The sequence below is a fragment of the Elephas maximus genome, chromosome 26 (genome assembly GCF_024166365.1).
Source record: "Elephas maximus indicus isolate mEleMax1 chromosome 26, mEleMax1 primary haplotype, whole genome shotgun sequence".
NCBI lineage: Eukaryota > Metazoa > Chordata > Mammalia > Proboscidea > Elephantidae > Elephas > Elephas maximus.
The window spans coordinates 18,924,043-18,946,964 of NC_064844.1; the positions used below are offsets into that span (position 1 = coordinate 18,924,043).

General features: G+C 37.7%; 1 protein-coding gene across 4 annotated transcripts in view; it reads right to left on the reverse strand.

Moving 5' to 3' along the window:
• The window catches only part of PLEKHH2 (pleckstrin homology, MyTH4 and FERM domain containing H2), a 157,593-nt gene that overhangs the window by 40,357 nt on the left and 94,314 nt on the right, over window positions 1-22,922 (reverse strand). For 3 of the 4 annotated variants that reach the window (XM_049870622.1, XM_049870620.1, XM_049870621.1), the window contains exons 19-24: window positions 21,772-21,884; window positions 11,837-12,016; window positions 6,840-6,937; window positions 4,763-4,940; window positions 3,350-3,505; window positions 1,152-1,249 (exon numbers count right to left, since the gene is read on the reverse strand). In XM_049870622.1, coding sequence (XP_049726579.1) covers window positions 1,152-1,249; window positions 3,350-3,505; window positions 4,763-4,940; window positions 6,840-6,937; window positions 11,837-12,016; window positions 21,772-21,884 — 823 coding nt within the window. Of the gene's footprint in view, window positions 1-735; window positions 1,250-3,349; window positions 3,506-4,762; window positions 4,941-6,839; window positions 6,938-11,836; window positions 12,017-21,771; window positions 21,885-22,922 lie in introns of all 4 variants that reach the window. The other variant, XR_007515569.1, reaches the window with a different exon arrangement.

The window sequence follows — 22,922 nt, forward strand, 5'->3', positions numbered from 1 at the left end:
AAGAAAAAAAAAATCTGGCTTCTGACCACACCCCAAAGTGTACTTAAATTTTATTTGTTGAGAAGGCATGTGCTTCAGCCCCACTAGCCTTTTCTCAATTCCTCAAACAAGATGCACAATCTCCCTCTATAGACCTTTGAATATCCTATTCTACCCCTTTTGACACTCCCTCTCCCAAACCTTCAGACCTCAGGGGTTGGCTCAAGAATCGTTTCCTCAAATAAAAACCAAACAAAGAAACCAAACCCATTGCCGTCGAGTTCCTTCTGACTCATAGCAGCCCTATAGGACAGAGTAGAACTGCCTCATAGGGTTTCCAACCAGCCGCTGGTGGATTCGAACTGCCAACCTTTTGGTTAGCAGCCGAATTCTTAACCACTGGGCCACCAGAGCTCCTTCCTCAAATGAGCCTCCCGGATGTCTCCAGTCTAGGCCAGGGTTCTCGTTAAGTGCTTTCACAGAACCACACTCTCTTCCCTCAGAGAACTCAACCTGTAACTACAGATTCATTAGCGTGATGATATGATTAGCAACCATGTTCCCCACTAGCCTGTACGTTCCACAAGGTCAGGAACTGTGTCTGTTTTTATTCCCATTTTACCCAGAGTATCTAGCTCAGTATTTGGCTTATCGTTAAAGGTCAACAAATATTTGAAGAAAGAGAGAGAAGGATTGATGAGGGAGGGAAAACATGAACGAGAACGAAGGAATATGAATATATCTCTTTCAACAGACCTGGGTAAACAGCTATTTTTTCTTACAACAGATGGGCAGTAGGATATTCGAGTATTCAATCTTCCTGAAAAATGCAGTAATGGTGTTAAAGGAAATGTTGAAAGCGAAAAATTCACCCTTTTATCAACTACCACCCCCCCTAAAAAAGGTAACAGTTATTTTTTTTTCTAGAGTTTTTTCTAATCTTTGTCCAAACTCATATTTTCATAAAATATAATAACATTAAGAGACAAGAATTAGAAACAAAATCTGGTGTGAATTTCTTACTAAAGAAACAGGGATATCATTTATAAAGAAATAAAGACAGAAATAAATATTATAACTTTCAAGGCTACCCAGAAGGAATCGAAACTGTAGGTTCCTGATGTGAACATAACTGTATACGCGTATTTTGCATCTGGGGATGTATTACACACCTGCTTTTATAAGTCAGACGGACAGTTCTTGTGCCTTCACACTTGCCAGGCTGCTGTTCTTTGGAAGCCTGTTCCCATTTAGAAATAATGTCACAAATCTAGAAGGGAAGTGGAAAATTGAGACTTACAGTACTCTTAAAATCAGCATTTAAAAAAAAAAAAGACAAGTGTGCCTGTAGATGGCCTGAAAATGTGCAGTTTAATCTGATCAAAACAAACATACTGAAGCCTTTTGTCGTCAGCTTCTGTGCCACTCTGAGTTTAGGATTTAATTATAAATTGCTCTTCGGTCCACTTACCCTTTCGGACACATGTTAACTTTGGGCTGTGGCCGTGAATTTTTTTACTCAAAAAGGGATCTTAATGCAGGACTGCCTGCAAACAAGAAGATTCCAGAAATTTTTTCATGATTTGGTCACTGAAAAGGCCACTTTACCTTCTGAGTTTATAAAGATCAGAATAATTGAAGTCATCCCAAAGAAATCTGAAATATAATCTTAAGATTCTTTCATTGGGAAAGAATAAAACTTCTTTAGGAACCAAATTAGTATTTTTATACTGATTATTCACAGCTTTACACATAGACATTAAAAAAAAACACGTGGTAAGGCAGTTATTCACCACAGTCCCTAATATTTACTCAGCTCAATTCAACCAAAACTGCAAGCTTATGTTGTTGACTAAACATTAACAGCAGTGTGCTCAGAATGCCAGTCTCAAACATTTACATTAAGCCATGTTGAGCTGTACAGGCTATGCCTGGAGCTGAGGAGAAAGGAGATTAATTTATCAAGATTTCTCAACCAGCAGCTAAAGAAATGGGCGAGAAATACCATATCTACTAGCCAGCACTCCTAAGGAACTATCATCAGTTTTCAACAGCGTTCTGTGGAACCCCAGGGAGCCCTGGCAGCTTAAACTTCAACTGGAGATAGGCCTTAGGAGTTAAAGTACTGGTGTTTTATATATTCTAACCTGTGAGATATTATTTACAAATCTAGTTCTTCTTCTATGCCTCTCAAATTCTTTAATCTTCAAATCACAGAAACGCCTTCACCCGGTAACAAGGCACTTATTCCAAAGAGCGATCCAGGACCACATCGGATAAGGAAATGGTCCAGACCCAGTTCTAGCTGTGTGATTGGGAGTAAATAATTTCCCTCTCTGGAGTTTTTTGGGGACCTCAGTTTCTTCATTTGTAAAGTTAAGTGGATGGTTTCTCTGTGGCCCCTTATCAGTTGCCACTGAGTTAATTCTGACTCATGGTGACTGCATGGGTATCAGAGTAGAATTCTGCTCCACAGGGTTTTCAATGGCTGATTTTTCAGAAGTAGATTGCCAGGCCTTTCTTCCGAGGTACCCCTGGGTGGACTCAAACCACTAACCTTTCAGTTAGCAGCAAAGCACATTAACTGTTTGCATCTCCTAGAGGCTCCCTAAATCTCCTTGTGGTTCTATAATTCTTTACTTCTAATTATGCCATCTCTAGATGAAAACTTTACTGAAATTATTTTAACATGACCTGGAGAAAGGATGACATCAAAAAGCATTCTCCTATTTCCTATCTTTGCTGATGATTTCCTTAAGTCTGGAATCTTTTCTTTATTTCTACAGATCCATTTTCTACTCATTGTACCGAGTCCCGTTCAGGTCTTCCCTAATTCCCCATGTTGACCCTAGTCTTTCCCGCTTTGGATCTTTCACTGTACTCTCAGAAGGTTTATCACTTTCAGCTCTGTCTGAAGGTTATCAGTGTATAAGGCATCTAGATTATAAATTTACAATGGCAGGGACCATTTCTGATTCCTCCTTGTATTTCCCCGAAGGTTCGGGCCATCCCCTGGGACACAGTAAACAGTTCAATAAACATTGCTAAATGAGTAAATAAAATGCAAGGCCATTCTGTTATAGCTTCCAGACCTCCACCTCATACCCTAATACTTAGGGTATTATTGCTATTGTAACTCCTCTTCCTCTCTATAACAGGGGTATATTACATATGCAGATTGCCTATTTAGTTTTTTTTTTTTTTTTTTTATGGTTTCACCAAAGCCCTGCAGTTGCTTGTTTGTTTTTTATTGTGAAGATTAGGTGGCTTAAATTTTTTGGATAATTCCTGAACTAAACTAACTTCTTTCAAATAGTTAAGCTTCTTTGCCGTTTGCCGGATTTGCTTCCTTAAAAGGCCTTGGTTTTACCTTGATGTTTCCTTGAAGACAGTGCTCTAAATCCCTGCCAGAGGGATCATCTGTGAACAAAGCAAATCCAGACAGTGCTGGCTTCCTCATTCCTGTGTCCTGGTTCAGAGTATTCAAAAATTCTTCCACTGTGGTGGATGCATCAAATCCAACTACCTAAACAGAAATAACAAGGCGCTTCTTTTAATAAACAGTATGTAAGTTTCAAACTTATACTTCAGGGAGGGAACAGGACAAAGCTGATGCATGATTAATGACAACATATATTTATGTAGGTGCTTTAACTTTGTTTTCAAAGCTCCACTGAAGAAAATGAACAATGTCACTGCAGTATTTAGCTTGACGCAAAATTCAGAAAGCTCAGCTTCAGCCAACAGACATGAATTCAAACTAAAAAGATCACCTGACAGCTATAAACATCTGGCGGAGATACCGTGCCTACCCATTAAAAGAAAACCAAGAACTCTAGCACAGTATGTAATCTTCCAGCAAATGAAAGAAAACAAATAAGAAATGCATTTAAACAAATGGACATTTTTATACATTTAATATTTGTTTCTTTAATAGGCAGTTAGGTATCTGAATTCTATGTTAAAAGATGTATGCCTACAAAGATTAATTGCTAGCTTTGGAACACATTTGCTTCAAATAATAACCAAGCATCGGGAGTTGGAAGGGCTAGGGGGAGTTATCCCAGATAATTCCTGAGATTAGGAGACTTTAAAAGAGACTAAACTGTCCACACGCAATGTCAGTAATCATTTTCTTACTAAACAGGAGCACTGGTGGGGGAAAGGCTCAACCAAAGTGTTTGTTTTTCTCCAACTGAATTATACTGGCAGTGAGACCCCTCTCTTATTTGCTACAATACGGATTTGGTTTGGGTGTGAATCCTTTTTAGCAAAACTGTTTCAAAACTCAGATGTTTTGATACAAAACATAGTATAGCCAGCCCTACAGGACAGAGTAGAACTGCCCCATAGAGTTTCCAAGGAGTGCCTGGTGGATTTGAACTGCTGACCTTTATGGTTAGCAGCCATAGTACTTAACCACTACGCACCAGGGTTTCTAGATGTTTTGACAGAAGATTTAATATCTGTGCACATTTATCACTGCCAGCTACTGACAAAGGTAGGTAGACAGGCTTACTTCTCTATCCCACAGAGGATAGACATAAGATTCTAGGCTAAGCGTTTTTTCATTAGGGTGGTGGTGTTATTAGGTGCCATCAAGTCGATTCTGACTCATAGCCCCCCCATGTGAAGGGGCAGAACTGCCCCATAAGGTTTCCTAGGCTGTAACCCTTACAGAAGCAGACTGCCACACCTTTCTCCTGTGGAACGGCTGGTGAGTTTGAACCGCTGACCTTTTGGTTAGCAGCAGAAAGCTCAACTGTTAAAAAGTCTAACTTACCTGATATATTCCATTCATGAAGTGCACTGGGATACTGAAGGGCAAAGAATGATGATAAGGATTTCGAAGAAGGGTTGAAAGAATTTCCATTCTTGAGGGTCTTGCCTCTCGATCTCCATTTTGTTGCGTTCTCTCTACACATCGCTGGCAGTAAATGGCGTATTTTCCAAATTCTGTCCTATAATACAAAACTTAGGCTAAAACCTAAGAATAAATTTAGTAAGATAACCTAACATACATAAACCACTGAGAAAGCTTTCCTTGATGTACATTATTACACATTTATTATGCTAATTTTGACAATAATTTTTCTTTTTGAAACTGCTATAACTATTCTCAAATTCCTTAAATTCCAGTTTTTTTAAATTGTGCTTTAAGTGAAAGTTTACAGTTCAAGTCAGTTTCTCATACAAACACTTATACATACATTGTTATATGACCCTAATTGCTCTCCCTACAATGTGACAGCACACTCCTTCTCTCCACCCTGTATTTCCCGTGTCCATTCAGCCAGCTCCTGTCCCCCTCTGCCGTCTCATCTCACCTCCAGACAAGAGCTGCCCACATAGTCTCATGTGTGTGCTTGAGCTAAGAAGCACACTCCTCACCAGCATCATTTTATGTCTTACAGCCCAGTCTAATCTTTGTCTGAAGAGTTGGCTTTGGGAATGGTTTTAGTTTGGGGCTAACTGAGAATCCAGGGGCCATGACCTCTGGGGTCCCTCTAGTGTCAGTCAGACCATTATGTCTGGACTTTTTACTAGAATTTGAGGTCTGCATTCCACTTTTCTTCTGCTCCATCAGGGATTCTCTGTTGTATTCCTTGTCAGGGCAGTTATTGGTGGTAGCCGAGCACCATCTAGTTCTTCCAGTCTCAGTCAAATTCCAATTTTTGTACTATTGCAACCAACTCAATCTGACTTCCCCATGAAGGCAGTTTTCATCTTTATTGTACTACGTTTATCACAAACTGAAGGTAAAATTATCAATCATTAAAAAAAACAGAAATAGTAATTGTATTATAAAGTAAATAATTGTTTAAGTAATAATATAGGATCACATAAGAAATCTGTGATGGCAGCAGAGTTCACTTTTGAAGAACATGGAGGATAGTGCTCGACTACTAGAGGAGGTAAGGAAATACCTTCAAACAAAAATAAAAATACATTTTCCTTTTTTACCCTATAAAACATTCACCTCTTAAAAAAAACAGTAAGCATTAAACAAAACCACCATAGGAAATCCATGTAAAAGTTGGAGAGAGATCTGATTTGCTCTCATTTGATATATAATTGCTATCCTGTTTATAAAAGCAGCTTGACAACACCTCTAAATATATTTGTATTCAAATGTCACCCTTTGTAGGGCTCCTCAGTGAATGCGACCGAAATCATGTGACCTTGATCACAGAGTCCCCAAAATACATTAGGAACTAACCGGAGGATGTTTTTCTACTGCTTCCCAGCTGAGTTTTTTGTTACTGTTGTTGTTGTCTGTTTGCTTCCTTCACTGTGTGTGTTTGTTTTAGATCCAGTCTATTTAAGCAATCTTACGTGCACCTCTAGATGGACAAACGATGCTAATAAGCCCTAGCTGGGTGTCCTGGGTCCCTATTAAGGCAGCCAGTGTCATGGTTTTTTCTTCCCCAAAGGAGTAAGAAGGCTGAAGTAATTCAAATATATGCAATTAAAACTGGAAGCAAGACCACAAGGAAGTCTTCCACATAAAAGAATTCAATATGGAGAAAAACAGTAATAGGGGAAACTAAGGAAACAAAATAGTTGCTTTCAGTGAATGAATAGCCACTAACGCTAAGTCATTCATACTCAAAACGTAGACTTTTCACTTAAAAATATTCTTTGTCAGCTTTTCCAGCTTTTGCTGTAATCTTCCCTAAGAGATTTAACATAACAAAGGAAGTATTTTCCAAGCTCCACATAAATGACTACCAAAGGCTTCCAGTACCAAACTGGTTTTACATTCTTCTGAAAATGTACCTGGCAGGCTATTAAATACTTATGATTTATTGTAGACTTTCAGAGGTGACAAAGGGATCAGCTGGCTAGTTTTCGCACACCTGGAATCTGCGTTCCTTTTCAGGTGGAGCCTCAGGAGCCACAGGAAAGGGTGATGGGGAAGGAAGAGCCCAACACAGAGAGCCAAGAGCTGCCAGCCCTGGACAAGGAGAAACACCATACGTTAGACACCATGTGCCCGTCAGAGATTCAAGTCAGAATGGGTGTGAGTGAGTGTGAGGTTGTGTGAGCAACGCGCTGACAGCAGTCTCTCTTAACCCCATTTTGTTTTTCCTTCTTCCACGTATACATTATCTGTTCAGAGCATTTACAGTACATTAAAAACTCCACATTTGGTCAGATCCATGATCTGTCTGGTTGTATACAGTTACCTATATGGAGATTTCAAAAACATGGATATGGCCATCCTCTTTGACAGCACACTCAGAGACAGGGATATTGTTCCTATTTTGCTCATTTATGTATTTACTTAATGAAATATAGTAAGTAACACCTTTGAGAAAGGCAGATTTTCAGAGTTTAAAAGTCATATACCTAAAAAAAAAACCACCCACCTACCCACACACACACACACACACACACATACACACACATACATAAAGGGCAAACACAAAAACATTAATAATACAGGTTATCTTCAGGTAGCAGGATTATAGAACAACCAAACTCAAACCCACTGCCAGAGAGTCATAGCGATCCCCCAGTTTCCAAGGCTGTAAATCTCTACGGAAGCAGGCTGCCACATCCTTCTCCTGCGGAGAAGCTGGTGCTTTTGAACCACCAACCTCTCGGTTACCAGCCAATCTCTTTAACCACTGCGCCATCAGACTTTTATTCTTCCTTTGTCCTGTATTCTGCTTTCTATTTTTATTTTTTTAATTTTATTACTTTTGTTTTTTCCCCAAATAAAAAATGTTCATGTGGAAAAAAAAAGACTTTAGTATATTACTTACTATAAAGTAAAAAGAAAACCTGCCCACCTCCCCATTCCACTTTCCAAAGGTAACACACCGAAATATTTGGGTGTTTTTCATTCTAGACCTTTTCCTCTTACATTCAATGGTTAGGCAGTCAGCAAATATTTATCAAGCGTCTAATCTGTGCCAAACCTTCTGTCAGGAGCTAGAGAAACATCAGTGAACAAAACACAGTATTTCCTGGGGGACAATTCCTTCAAACAATAAACACAGAAGTAACACACATATATGTATCGCTTTTTACAAAAATAAAACGAGATTCTATAAAATTATTTAATGTTCATCCAGTTCAGAAAATCAGAAAAATACCCAAAGTAGAAGGAAAAAAATGAAAAAAATCCCATGAGTTTTACATTCATGATCCAAAGAAGTTGTATGCGTAATAATAACATTATAATTCATATAATACCTTGCAGTTGTTTATATACATACATGTGTGTATATTATATAAATATCTGTAAAATAAAACACAATTATATTCTATACAAATGAATTATATAATTGTATTTTATAAGTAATATGTTGTTAGGTGTCATTGAGTTCAGTTCCAACTCATAGCGACCCTGTGTACAACAGAACGAAATCACTGCCTGGTCCTGTGCCATCCTCACAATCATTGACACGTTTGAGCTCATTGCTGCAGCCACTATTTCAAACCATCTTGTTGAAGGTCTTCCTCTTTTTCACTGACCCTGATGTTCTTCTCCAGGGACTAGTCCATATAGTATATGTATATATCATATAGTATAATCATATATATATATAAAAAATACATACCATATATTATAGCATATGGTATAAAATAGTTAAGTTTTATTTTACATAGTCATGATCAAACTGAAAGCAGTTTTCCCTTCATCTTTTCTCATTGCACAAATTATGCATACTTTATTTAAAAAGACAAGATACGAACAAGAGCAAAATCCCTTGTAAATCTACTGCTCAAAATTAGTCACTGCTAATCCTTAATATCATAAAAAAAAAATCATATATTAATTTAAAAACAAATAGAAGTTTGGGATCACGCTGAATATATCATTTGGCAACCAAAATTGTTCTCATATTTCCACACTGATCATTCTAAGTCCACGCTGTCAGCTTTCATGGCTGTAGACTTGGCCATCACATGGACTCACTACAATATGGGATCAATCACAGCCTCCTTTCTTTGGATGTTAAGTTACCCTCAATTTTTCCTTTTTATAAGAACACCTGAATGAAGGAAGCCAAGTGTTTGCACATATCCTTAGTTACCTGAGGGTATAATTTTATATTGTTTTTTTTTCTTTGTTTCACATATTATGCTTTAACTACATCAAAATGTTGACTGTAGTTATCTTTGATGGTATTATATGAGATTATTATTTTGTTTTTATGCTTTTTCTAAATACTTTGCAATGAACATGTTTTATTTATGTAATCAAAGTATTATTTAAAATTATAAAAATGTCTATATTACCAGTTTTCATGGTGGTGGCTTTTTTTTTTTTTTTTAGATTCCACGTTCTTCTTACGCTATCCAGCATCTAAAACCTTGCTTTTGTGTGGGGACTCCCCCAAGGTACGAACCTTTGCTCCCCGTGGGATGGTAGCTGAAATGTCCAGAAGTGTGCTTTTGCAGCACCTCTTTCTCACACGCACACCCAGACCTACTTGTCCAGTTGCCTAAACCAGCCTGAGACCTGAATCTGGAGTGACTGATGCAAAGAAATAGGGTAAGCAGAAAATTCATTTTGGTGGCAGTAGCCGCAGCGACAGCCACTAAGAACAGTGCTGACGGCAGCATCCCTGTCCTGAGCTGGTGGAAATAAGCGGGTGAGCTGCACTCTCCACTGTTTAGCTGCGGCTGTGGTTCTACACGCTTAGCATTCCTTTGTTCCTGCCTTCTTTTTTTCTTTTTTAATTTTATTGTGTTTTAGTTGAAAGTTTATAGTGAAAATTAGTTTCTCATTCAAAAATTTATACACGAATCGTTTTGTGACATTGGTTGCAATCTCCACAATGTGTCAGCACTCTCTCCCTTTCCCTTTAAATTCCGGGTTCCCAGTATCCATTTGTCTAGGTTTCCTGTCCCTTCCTGCCTTCTTTGGGCAGGTGATGCCCATTCTGTTTCGCATATTTCACTGAACTAAGGAAGGATGTTTCTCACGAGTGTTACTGTTTGTTTTATAAGCCTGTCTAATCTTTGGCTGAAAGGTGTACTTAGGGAGTGGCTTCAGTTCTGAGTTAGCAGGGTATCTGCGGCCCATAATCTTGAGGGTCCCTCCAGTCTCTGTCATACCAGTAAGCCTGGTCTTCTTTGCGTGCATTTGAATTTTGTTGTACAGTTTTTTCCCACTCTGTCCAGAACCCTCTACTGTGATCCCTGTCAGAGCAGTCGGGGTGGTAGCTGGGCACCATCTAGTTCTTTTGGGCTCAGGTTGGTGGAGGCTGTGGTTCATATAGTCCATCGGTCCTTTGGACTGAAAATTTCCTTGTGTCTTTCTTCATTCTCCTTTGCTCTGGATGTGATGGAACCAATAGATGCATCTTAAATGGCCACTCACAAGTTTTTAAGACTCCAGGCACTACTCACCAAAGTAGGATGTAGAACATTTCTTTATGAACTATGTTATAACAATTGACCTAGGTGTCCCCCGAGACCATGGTTCCCAGCCGTCAGACCCAGTAACTCGGTTCCTCAAGGTGTTTGGATGTGTCTAGGAAGCTACTATGGCTTTGCCTTGGTGAAGTTGTATGGACTTCCCCTATATTTATCTTCATTTTTTATTCATTAAGAAGTATAACTTCAGTAATTTTTTAAAATGTTATATAAAAAAGGAGGGGGGAAATGGTACTAGTCCTGCCCTTGAGAAGCTTATAGGTGGGTGGGAGATGTTATATATTTAAACAGTTATTTATAATACCACACGGTTAATTTTTTTTTTTAGCATAACTAAATGGAGGGAATGACTAATTGCTGTAGAAGTCAGGGAAGAATTCATAGGAGAGGTGTTGCTTAGGCTGTACTGTAAAGTCTAGAGGTGGGAAGGAAGGAGGGGAGTCCAAGTAACAGGAATAACACTAGGTACAAAGGTGAGGATAATGCAAAGGCAGGCACGTTTGAAGGATGAAGAGCTTATTCTTTACTGTATGCTAGATGCAGGATACATAAAATGGAGTGGAGAAAGATGACGCCACTGAGCCAGATGATGAAGGGCCCATGATACAAATGAAGCTTCGGGCCCCTAGCTTGCACGAGCCCCTTCCAAGGACCTGGAGAGGGTCTTATCAATTGTGGTAACCTTAATCATCTGTTGTTTTTGTTTTTAAATTTTCAAAAGTAAGATATTTTTGTATTCTTTTTCTTAAAGAGTGTTCTCCAAGTTGTATAAGTTCTAAATTCCACAAAACCTGGATCCACTCCTGAGGGCCCTGCACACTAAGGTAAGGAATTTCTGTTTTATCCTGTGGTTAGCAAAGAGTCAATAAGCAAGGATATAAGTAAGCATTCATTAAAGAGTAAACAAAAATGACTAAAAAAACACCTGGAAATAGAGCTCTATCTACGGAAAACAGCACCTATAGCAATTAGTTTTAAATTGGTGAACGATCTCTCACAGCTGGTGAAGATATAGGGAAATTCTAGAAATGAATTCAAAGGAATTAACTGGATGTGTACACAAAAATTTAGGTTCAAAGATATCTAATGCAGTGGTATCTATCTTAAGAGAAATATCTGGAAAAAACTAAAATTTTAATAACTGACATTAATGTGACCATTAGTGTTTTGAAGAATGTTTAATATAGAAAAAATGCTAATGCTGTATATTTTAAAAAAGTAGTGTACACACTGTAACTCCAGTAGTATGAAAAAGGATGAATGTGCATACAGACACGTATATACTTTTATATATAAACATATAAATAAATGAAAAGGATATACATCGAAATATTAACAGCTGTTTTTCCTTTTCACACTTTTTCTATTTTCCAAATGCCTACACTGAATGTGTATCATTCTTACAATCAGGGGGGGAAAAACATCATTTTAAACTGCATTTATATGTATCGATATATACCTGCAATGGTCCTGGTTGATTCTGTGGCTGTCTTCGTCTTGTCTGTTTAATGAGCTGACAGCAAATTTCATTCTGTAACTCAGGATGTGTCAAACAGATCTGTAAAGCACTCTGGGCTAGAGAAATGTGGTAGTCAATCGCAGGGGAGTCAACTGCTGCATTTATAAAAAGCTGGCAGGTCTAATTAAACAAAAAAGAAAGATATATTCAAGGTAAGAAATGATTAGATTTATTCTGCATGAATTATACTGATTCTCTTCACTTTTTAGTAAAAGGAAGAAAAAAAGATATGTTATGACAACACCGAACAAAAAAGACCTGGAATGGCTACATTCATATCAAAAGAGTTTAGAGCAAGGTGTTTTACCAGGGATTAAGAGGGTTGTTTTATAATGATAAAGAGGTCAGTTCATCCAGATGACCTAACAATCCTAAGCATTTATTTATCTAATAACAGAGCTTCAAAGTACATGGAGCAAAAACTGAATTATAAGAAGAAATACACAAATTCACAATTATAGCCAGAGATTTCAATGCTCCTCTTTCAATAACTGCTAGAAGAAGTAGACCGAAAATTAGTAAGGATATAGACAACTTCAACAACACTATCAACTAACTTGACCTAATTGACATTTATAGAACACACCACCCAACAACAGACTATGCATTCATTTAAGGGCACCAAACCAAACCCAAACCAAACCTGGTGCCATAGAGTTGATTCCAACTCATAGAGACCCTATAGGACAGAGCAGAACTGCCCCATAGAGTTTCCAAGGAGAGCATGGTGGATTCCAACTGCCAACCTTTTGGTTAGCAGCCAAACTCTCAACCACTATGCCACCAGGGTTTCCATTTAAGGGCACACAGAATATTAATGATCTCTCTCCCACTAGACTATAAACTTTATAAAGGCACAGACTATCTACTTTATCTTTGTATTCACCGCATAGCGTAGAGCGACATAGTGTGTCCACAGTAAATTTTTTTCACAGTAAACTTTTAATGAATAAATGAGTTTAAAATTAGATCGAATATAATAGCTATATAAAAAACAAAAATCCTCACAACTGGACCAATAAGCAATATCATGATAAACAGAGAAAAGATTGAAGTTGTCATGGATTTCATTTTACTTGGATCCACAAATCAACACCCATGGAAGCAGCAGTCAAGAAATCAAAAGATGCATTACATTGGGCAAATCTGCTGCAAAAGTCTTCTTTAAAGTGTTGAAAAGCAACGATGTCATCTTGAAGACTAAGGTGCGCCTGACCCAAGCCATGGTGTTTTCAATTGCCTCATATGCATGTGAAAGCTGGATGATGAATAACAAAGACAGAAGAAGAACTGACAACTTTGAGTTGTGGTGTTGGTGAAGAATATTCAGTGAACTAGTGGACTGCCAAAGAATGAACAAATCTGTCTTGGAAGAAGAACCAAGCACCAGAATGCTCCTTAAAGGCAAGGATGGGGAGACTACATCTCACATATTTTGGACATGTTATCAGGAGGGATCTGTCCCTGGAGAAGGACATCATGCTTGGTAGGGTAGAGTGTCAGCAAAGGAGAAGACCCTCAGTGAAAAGGACAGACACAGTGACTGCAACAATGGGCTCAAGCATAGCAAGGATTGTGAAGATGGCACAGGACTAGGCAGTGTTTCGTTCTGTTGTACACAGGACCACTATGAGTTGGAATCAACTCGAGGGCACTTAACAACATAGAAAGGTTAAGAAGTGTTCATAAACACCAAGGTTGGCTTTAATTATTGTGTTGTTGTTGTTAGGTGCCGTCGAGTCCATTCCAACTCACAGTGCCCTACAGGACAGAGCAGAACTGCCCCATAGGGTTTCCAAGGTGCAGCTGGTAGATTTGAACTGCTGATCTTTTGGTTAGCAGTCAAGCTCTTAACCACTATGCCAGCAGAGCTCTGATTGTTATAGAGTAGGTAGTCTTCATCTCTGCTGAAAACCGAATATAATCAAAATAAATTTACTCTAATCTAAAACATCACTGTCTAAAGCATTACCTGAAATGCTCAGTGAAAAAAAGATTTCCATCATCAAATAGTTATGGGAAAATCTTGGAGTTTTTTAAAATGCATATTAACATATTATAGGGTCTGAGAAATCTTGCAGGTGTAACCCTCCTCCCAAAAAAAGCACAGCAAATACCTGTTTCATTTGTTTAACTCAGATTTTTCTAAACTCATTTGACTACAACCCACTCTTACTTTTGTTGTTTCCTAGTAATACCAATTAGCATCTTGAAGAACTAGTTTACCAGGAAAATATTTTGGGAAACAGTAACCTAACTAATTTAAAGAAGACATAATTATATAATTAATTTAAAGAGGAAATGGTTTTTTTTCCCCCCAAAGAGGTTAAATTTTTGAATAGGTTACTAGGAAAATGCTATAGCATAATTTTCCCTAGATATTTTTAAAAGTAGGATATTAATACTTAACATTGCTCGTTTTTCCAGCTCACTGTAATAAAACTGCAAAAATTTGTTACGTTTGTGACTAGAGGAGCTACTCCTGCCTGAGGCATTTTGGGGTGGCCCCGCCTGGAAGCATGGGAAGCAGTTTCAATCTCCATATACTTTTCTAGGAATTCTTTAAAATATCTGTGTGCTGATTATACAATTTCAAAATTCCTGTTTAATGCATTAAATATATTGGGCTTATTATTGACATTCAAATTCATCTGGGAGTGAAATAAATATATTAAGTTCTTTTGAGCAGGCCACTATACTACATCAATCTCTCTTCTTTAGAACAACTGGTGGAAAAAAAAACCTATGACTTGTGACAGCGTATAGTTGGATATTGCTTTTTTATATAATCTGATAATCTCTGCCTTTTAATTGAGGTGTTTAGGCCATTTATATTTAATGTGACTATTTTTTTTTATTAATACAGTAGAATATAAATCCATCTTGCTATTTGTTTATATTTGTCCCATATATTCTTTTTCCTCCTTTCATTATTTTCTGCCTTCTTTTTTATTACTTGAGTATTTTTTGTTATTCAATTTTATGTCCTTTATCGGCCTATTAGCTGTATCTCTTGTTAAGTGTTTGCTTCAGGGTTTATAGTATACATTTTAATCTTATCACAGTCTACCTTTCAGGAATATTATACCACTTCACAACAGCAGTATACTTCCATTTGCCCTCTCCCAGAATTTGTGCTATTGTCATATATTTTACTTTTACACATATTATAAACCCCATAATACACTGCTGCCATTTTTGCTTTAAATAGTCAATTATTTTCAGAGAGATTTAAATAATAAAGAAAATTCTTGTCTATTCACCCACAGTTTTTCTGTTTCCACTGATCTTCATTCCTTTGTGTGGATTCAGATTTCCGCCTGGAATTTTTCTTTTTTTTTTTTCCTGCCTGAAGGACTTCCTTAAATATTTCTTATAATGCTGGTCTGCTGGTGATTAATTATTTCAGTTTTTGTATGTTTGGAAGAGACCTTTATTTCATGTTTGTTTTAGAAAGATACAGAATTCCAGGTCGACAAATTTTCTCTCAGTTCTTTAAAGATGTTATTCCACCGTTTTTTGGCTTGCATCATTTCTGAGGAGAACTCTGTTGTTTCTCTGTGTGCTATTTTTCCCCCCTCTGTCTGCATTTAAGACTTTATCATTGTCTTAAACAATTTGATTATGATGTGTCTTAGTGTACTTTCCATTTTTTTTTTTTTTTCTGCTTGGGATTCATTCAGTTTCTTGGATTTGAGGATTTATAAATTTTATTAAATTTAGAAAATTTTGTCATTTTTTAAAAACATTTTTTTCTGTTGCATGCTCCTTTTTGTGGGACTTCAACTGCACACATATTAGGCTGTTTAAAGATGTCCCACAGCTCACTGTATGTTTTCCAATTTTTTTCACTCTTGGTTTCATTTTAGGTAGTTTTTATTGCTATGTGTTCGAGTTCACTAATCTTTCCTTCTGTGGTGTCCTCTCTGCTATTAATCTCTTCCAGTGTATTTTTCATTTTAGCTATTGTATTTTTCATCTCTAGAAATTCAATGTGGGTCTTTTTTTATATCTTCCATTATTCTCCTTAACACGTTCATGCTTTCCACTACCTTCTTGAACACAGTCAGTCTCTAAGATGGACTCCAATGAGTCCCACCTCCTGCTATTCAGATCCTTGGATGATCCCCTCCCATATTGCACAGAGATGGTTTGTGTGACTAGAATATGGCAGAAACGATGGCATGTCACTTCTGACATTAGGTTATAAAAAAAAAAAAATACAGTCTCTATCTTGGTCACTCTCTCTCTCCCTCTTAGATCTCTTGCTCTGGGGGAAGGCACCTGCCCAGTCTTGAGCAGTCATATGAAGACATTAATATAGTGAGGAACTGAGGCCTCTTGTTAACATCCATGTGAGGGAGGCTGGTGTCTCTTAGCCCTAGTTAAGTCTTCAGATGACTACAGTCCCAGCTGATAGTTTGACTGAAACCTCATGGAGACTCTTAGAACCACCCAGCTAAGCTGCTCCCAGAAATTATGAGATAATAAAAGTTTGTTGTTTTAAGGCACTAAATTTTGGGGTTATTTTTAATGCAGCAATAGATATCCAATGTAGGAAAATGTACTTGTCTACTACCATCAGTTATCAATTCTAGATCTGTTTCTATGATTGATTTTTCTCCTCATTATATGTCATATTTTCCTGACTCTCTGTATGCCTAAGGAGCCCTGGTAGCACAGTGGTTAAGCGCTCAGTTGCTGAGAGGTGGGAGGTTTGAACCCACCAGCCACTCCATGGGAGAAACATGTGGTAGTCTGCTTCTGTAAAGATTACAGCCTTGGAAATCCTATGAGGCAGTTCTTCTCTGTCCTATAGGGTTACTATGAGTCGGAATCAACTTGACAATGGATTGGTTTTGGTTTTCTATATGCCTAGTTATTTTTCAATGGATGCCATAAACTGAATTTTACACTGTTGGGTAGTGGAGTTTTTTTTTTTTTTTTTTGTATTCTTTAAATATTTTTGAGCTTTGTTCTAGGATATAGTTTAATTACATGGAACAGGCTGATTCTTTCAAGGCTTGCTTTTAAGTTTTGTTAGGATGAACCAGAACAACCTTTAGTCTAGGACTATTTTTGGCCCCATTACTGAGGCATTAACCTGAGTACTCTGCTTGATGCCCAGTGTCAAGAGTTCCTTCCATTCTGGCTGATGGGAACATGAACCATTTCCAACCCTGTGTTTGATCCAGGATTTTTTTTTCTTTTTCCCCTCCTCCTTTCTTGTGGTTCTTTTCCCAGCCTTGGATAATTTGCTCATGCACACATGATTATCAGTTCTCAGCTGAAAATTACAGGGGAACCCTCTGCAGATCTCTGGGGCTTGTTCTCTCTTCAGCTCTCTCCGCCTTGCCCTGGTGGATTCTAACCACCTTGGCCTCCTCAAATTCTAAACTCTCTCGCTGCAACTCAGGAAGATTGCCAGGCTCTGTTTGGGCTCCCCTTCCCTGCACTGCAGTCTTGAAACTCTTTCCAGGCTGTAAGCTGTAGCAATCATAAGGCTTACTTCATTTATTTCCATGAGGAATATTGTCTTGCATTGCCCGTTGTTCAATATATAAATACTGGCTCACATGTTTTTTTCTGTTGTTTCAAAAACCAAACCAAACCCACGGCCGTCGTGTTGATTCCAACTCATAGCAATCCTACAGGACACAGTAGAACTGTCCCATATGGTTTCCAACGGTATAAATCTTTACGGAAGCAGTCTGCCATGTCTTTCTCCCACGGAGCCACTGGCAGGTTTGAAACTCCAACCTTTCAGTTAGCAGCCAGGCACTTAGCCACTGCGCCACAGTTTAAGGGAGGGCAAATCTAGTCTCTGTTACTGTGTCATGACCAAAAGTAGAAGTTCTTTTAAACTTCTAATTGGTTGTTGTTTGTATATATAAAAACTTTTGGTTTCTGCTTATTAATTTTTTACCCCACTACCTTGTTAATTCTCTTTTCATTTGTAGTTTTTTAATTTGTTCTTTTAGGTTTCCAGGTATACAATTATCTGTAAATAGTGATGTTTTATACTTTCATTTCTAATTTGTATACCTCTAATTTCTTTTCACTGCCTAACTGCATAGGAAGTGGCCCTAATAAAACATTAAATGATAATGGAGATAAACCATACATAAATTATACACCATTTCTCCAGTTGCCATAAAAAAAATTAAAAAATAATAATAATGGGGTCTGGGTATCCTTGTCTTGTTCCTCATTTTCTTAGGAATTTTTCTAGGATTCCCCATAAAGTATGATGCTTGCTTTTAGCTAAGACAGAAATATTTTGTAGTGTATTTATCACTTGCTATTTTATGAAAGTTGAATTTGTTAAATGCCTTTTTAACATTTATAGAGATTATGTTAATAGACTTCCTAATATTTAGCCATTCTGATTTCCTAGGATAAATACCTCTTAATCATGGTTTAATATTCTTTATATTCTTAATGCTGCTGGATTCTGTTTACTAATATTTTATTTGTTTTTATATGAAGTGCTCTCTATCTTGTACAACTTTTGCTGGCGTTTGGTATCAAAGTTATACTCATTTCATAAAAATAATGTGGTGGCAGTGATTGAGAATTGCTTCAAAATAAACCAATGTGAGGGAGCAATGAGGGTAGGCAGATAAAAAAAAATTAAACATGTTACTAGGGGCTGGGGGAGAAGGAAACAAGGAGTTATTCGTCAATGAGTACAAAGTTTCTGTTTGTGGTGATAAAAATCTTCTGAAAATATATAGTGGTGAAGGCTGCAGAACAATGGAATATAATTAAACGTCACTGAATTGTACACTTAAAAATGGTTAAAATGGCAAATTTTATGTTATATATATTTAAAAATATACATTACTAAAAAAATTTTTTTTTGGCATGTGTTGATGGCTGTGAAGCTGGGCGTTAGGTACACTGGGGTTCATTATAATAATCTCTTTACTCTTATGTGCAGCCCTGGTAGCATAGTGGTTAAGAGTTACGGCTGCTAACCAAAGGTTGGCAATTGAATCCATTAGCCACTCCTTGGAAACCCTGTGGGGCAGTTCTACTCTGCCCTATACAGTCGCTATGAGTTGGAACCAACTCACTGGCAATGGGTTTGGTTTCTTTTTTTACTCATATATATTTTTTTAATTTCAAAAGAAAAATACTAGAATTTAGAAATTTTCATTTTTTCTTCTATGCTTTGGGACAATTTAAAGAACACTGGAATTATTTATAAAGTTCAGTACTGTCTTAGTTATCTAGTGCTCCTATAACAGAAACACCTCAAGTGGATGTCTTTAAAGAAAAGAAATTTATTTTCTTACAGTTCATGAGGCCAGAAGCATGTGGCTCTAGGAGGAAGTCCTTCCTTATCGGTAGCCCATGAGTTTCTTGGTTTCTGTCTTACCCCTGTGTGTGTCTCTAGGTCTGTTCTGCTCTTTTTATAACTCAGAAGTGAACAGGATTAGGACTCACCCTATTCTGGTATGACTTCATTAACAACAAAAGAAAACTCCAATTTCTAAACAGGGTTATATTTACAGTTACAGGGGTTAGGATTTCAACATATATTTTTGGGGGGACACAGTTTATTCCATAACAGGTATAGTCCCCTGTTCTGTCTCCTGTAAAATCAATTTTAGTCATTTATATTTTCCTATAAAATCAATGACTTCTAGATTCTCCAATATATTTGCATAGAGTCTTTCTTGCTTTGGGTCTTTGTGCATTCTACAGTCAGATTTTTTATACTTCCCATTATGGAAATTTTAAAACATGAACAAGGGTAGAGAGTACAGTATAATGATCATCCATTTACTGACAACCTAGTAAAAAATTATTAGCATTTTGCCATTTTTTTTCCTGGAATATTTTAATATATATCATGTTAGTTTATCCATAACTACTTCTGTATGGATCTCCAACTGATGAAGATTTTTTTTCCATAACCATCATGTCACCATCATACCCAACAAAATTAACAATAAATACTTAATAGCATCTAATAAACAGATTTTTTTTTTTTTGAGATGGGAGAAATATAGGCAAGAAGAAGTCATAAGAAAGACAGAGGCTGAGAGTCTAGGAGACCAGGAAAAAATGAAGTAGCAAGGTCCTGGTATGGAGTCAAGACCTGGATCCACAGAAGGGCACCATATTCTGAGACTGGAGGAAAGTAAGAGAAAAGAGATGAAGATATAGAATGTCTGTTGTGGGGAGAGAGTTGAGGTAACCCTGTCTGATCTTGTCTAAGTTCCTCAGTGAAACAGGAGACAAGTTTCTCTGGTGTGAGGAGTACTGAGTAGGGAACTTGAGGGGGATATGGCTGACCAAAGACAAGCAAAAAGATAGAGAGTTGACCCCGAGGGATGAAGACCATGGATTTACATTGGCTCCAATCTACCTGGTTGTTTGATGCTCTCCAGCAGTGTGCATGTGATTAGTGTTGGAGCACAGAAAACAGCATGGATCTAGGTTGGGGTTTGGCTAAAGAGTACATGGAAGTAGGGGTCCCAAGCAACTACAAGTATTAACGAGAATAATCCAGACTGGATAAAGAAAAAAGAAGAGCCAAGAGGCAGTTATTACTGTCTCCTATGATCTCAAAGGAAATACATGGTTCAAAACAGAAGTCTTAGTGAAGACAAATAGCGAGAAGTAAGAAAATAAGAAAACTTGTAGGATAGGAGATTATTGAAATGGGAAAATACTGCCTGAACATCCACATGGCAGAACAGTTAATGTTTATGGGAACTGACGAATCCCTGTGAGCTACAGCATGCCTTGCGATTCCCTTCTCCCTGATTATTCTCTCATAACGTTGTAAAGGTTCAAGATTAACCTATGTTTTCTCTCTAAACATGAAAAACAAGTCATAGGATCTGGGAACCGAGGAGTCTGGAAACAGTGATATCAGAAGACCAAACTTCAATGACGCCACAAGAACAGGGACCCTAAAAATACCCTGAAAAGATCATCACGTCTGGCAGGCGGACTGCAAGACCACGTCACAGAGAAATTAAAAATTCTCCAGAGTCCTCGGACTTAGCTTTTCTTTCCCTATAAAACCCTCCAGCTGGCCCCTTTGGGGCAGGTACAACTTGGGAAGAACCTATCCCCTCCGTCTCTTGGATATCAGTATTCAATAAAGCCCTCTTGCTGCTTACCTCCCTCCTGTCTCAATATTGGCTCTGCGGCAGGTGGCTTGAATCCGCGATTTGCGGTAACATTACGGTTAAAGACAGAGATAGCAGAATTTAAGAGGTTAGAGGTGGCGTACTTGTAAGGAATGATGAGGCAGAATGTGTAGATGGTGAATGGGAAGATGGAGTAGGTGAGCTAGAGGTGAAGCTCACTGGAATAGAGAAGGTAAGGAATCTTGAGCATAGGCTTTGATGAGTCAAGTGATAATAAAGTCATTCAAGATAACTGCAAGATTTGAGGCAGACAGAAAGAATGTGAGTTGGGAGACAAAATCCTTGGCGAAATTTGACAAGTTACCAGAAGGTGACTGATGACAGAGATGGGCAAATAGTGATATTTGGTGAATGTCAAACCTCAAGTGATCAGGGATTTCTAACAGAGGAAGGAGAGTACTCACCCCTTTCTCAACCCTGAAGTAGATGCGATGTGAGAAAACTCTCCATTTAAGAGGTCAAAAGCAAATGATATCTTCTGGAACATTTGTGAGTTTTTCACGTCTACCAAACCATACACAGAGTCCCAAATCCTCACTCAGAAAGCATATTAAATTCATGCAATTTTATTTCAGTAGATTTTCTTCATAATATTGATCACATTTTGAGTTTTCTTGGGAAAGGTAAAACTTTATAACCCAAATTATTGTTTTTTCCGAATTAAATTATTTAAAAATATATAACCCCATATAAAATTTTTACCTTAAATAATTTAATTGCTTCTGTCTGTAGAGCTTCAGAAGGTAGTGTTGTCAGAGGGGAAATGATTCCTTCTTTGCTGTGACACAGAGTGGGGTGTCTCCATATCTGAGAGGCTAAATACAGAATAAAATACAAACAGAAAACAGATACAAGCACTTATTTTGGCCTCCCATTAATTTACCGCTTTAGAAACAAGCTCATTCAGGCCTGTCCCACAACTTTAAGTCACAAAGGTCAGGAAAATCTTTGGCAAGAAAATTTTACTTTAGGACTAAAAACAAAAACCCAAACCAAATTTTCCTTTGATACATGCCAATATTACACTAGGAGCTGAGTATAAATTTTCGAACAAAACAGACATGGTCTCTGCCCTCCTGAAGTTTACAGCCTAAGATGAAAGACTTTTTCACATTTTACGCTATTGGAATTCTTTTTTCTGTTTCAAATAAACTGAACCTAGAAGAGTTTGGCCTAATTTATTAGGCTGGTATGAATCTACCAGGGCACTATTGTATTGTTAAAATGTACTAAAAATTGGTAACACAGGCAGAAAGAGAATTATACATAAGAAGCGCTGAGGAAAGGTCTAGAAAGAAATCAAAGCAGGAGGAGATATAAAGGTAACAAAGGACATGAAGTCATTCCTAAAATCAACATTTATTAAATACTTATGCTGGACAGTAAAAAATTAAACATGGTTTCTGCTATTATGTAAGGCACAGGGTAGAATCTAGACTCTCAATGGGGGAAAATTCAGCCATAAAAAATCATTTTAATTTTGATGCAAAGTAACAAATGTAAAACAGTTAAATAACAAAGTGCATTGGGACACAATTTTAACATTTATTAAGCACCTTTTATGAGCCAGATGCTGAGCTGGGTTGGCTGGAGAGTTCCTAAGGCTAAGTAGTATCTCATCAGATTGGTGGGGAATGGGATGGAGGAGGGCAGTCCAAGCAAGGAGCTCCAGCGTGAGCAAAGGCAGGGAGTGGGGCAGGACATAGCGTACTGGGGAAGAGTGGGGTCCTTGGAGCCTAAGAACCACAATGAGAACTCTGGGCCACCACAAGCAAAACCAATGAAAAGGTGGGTGCATTGCAGGGAAACACGGACCCACAAGGTAAAAATTCCATTCAGATACGGGGGTTGGG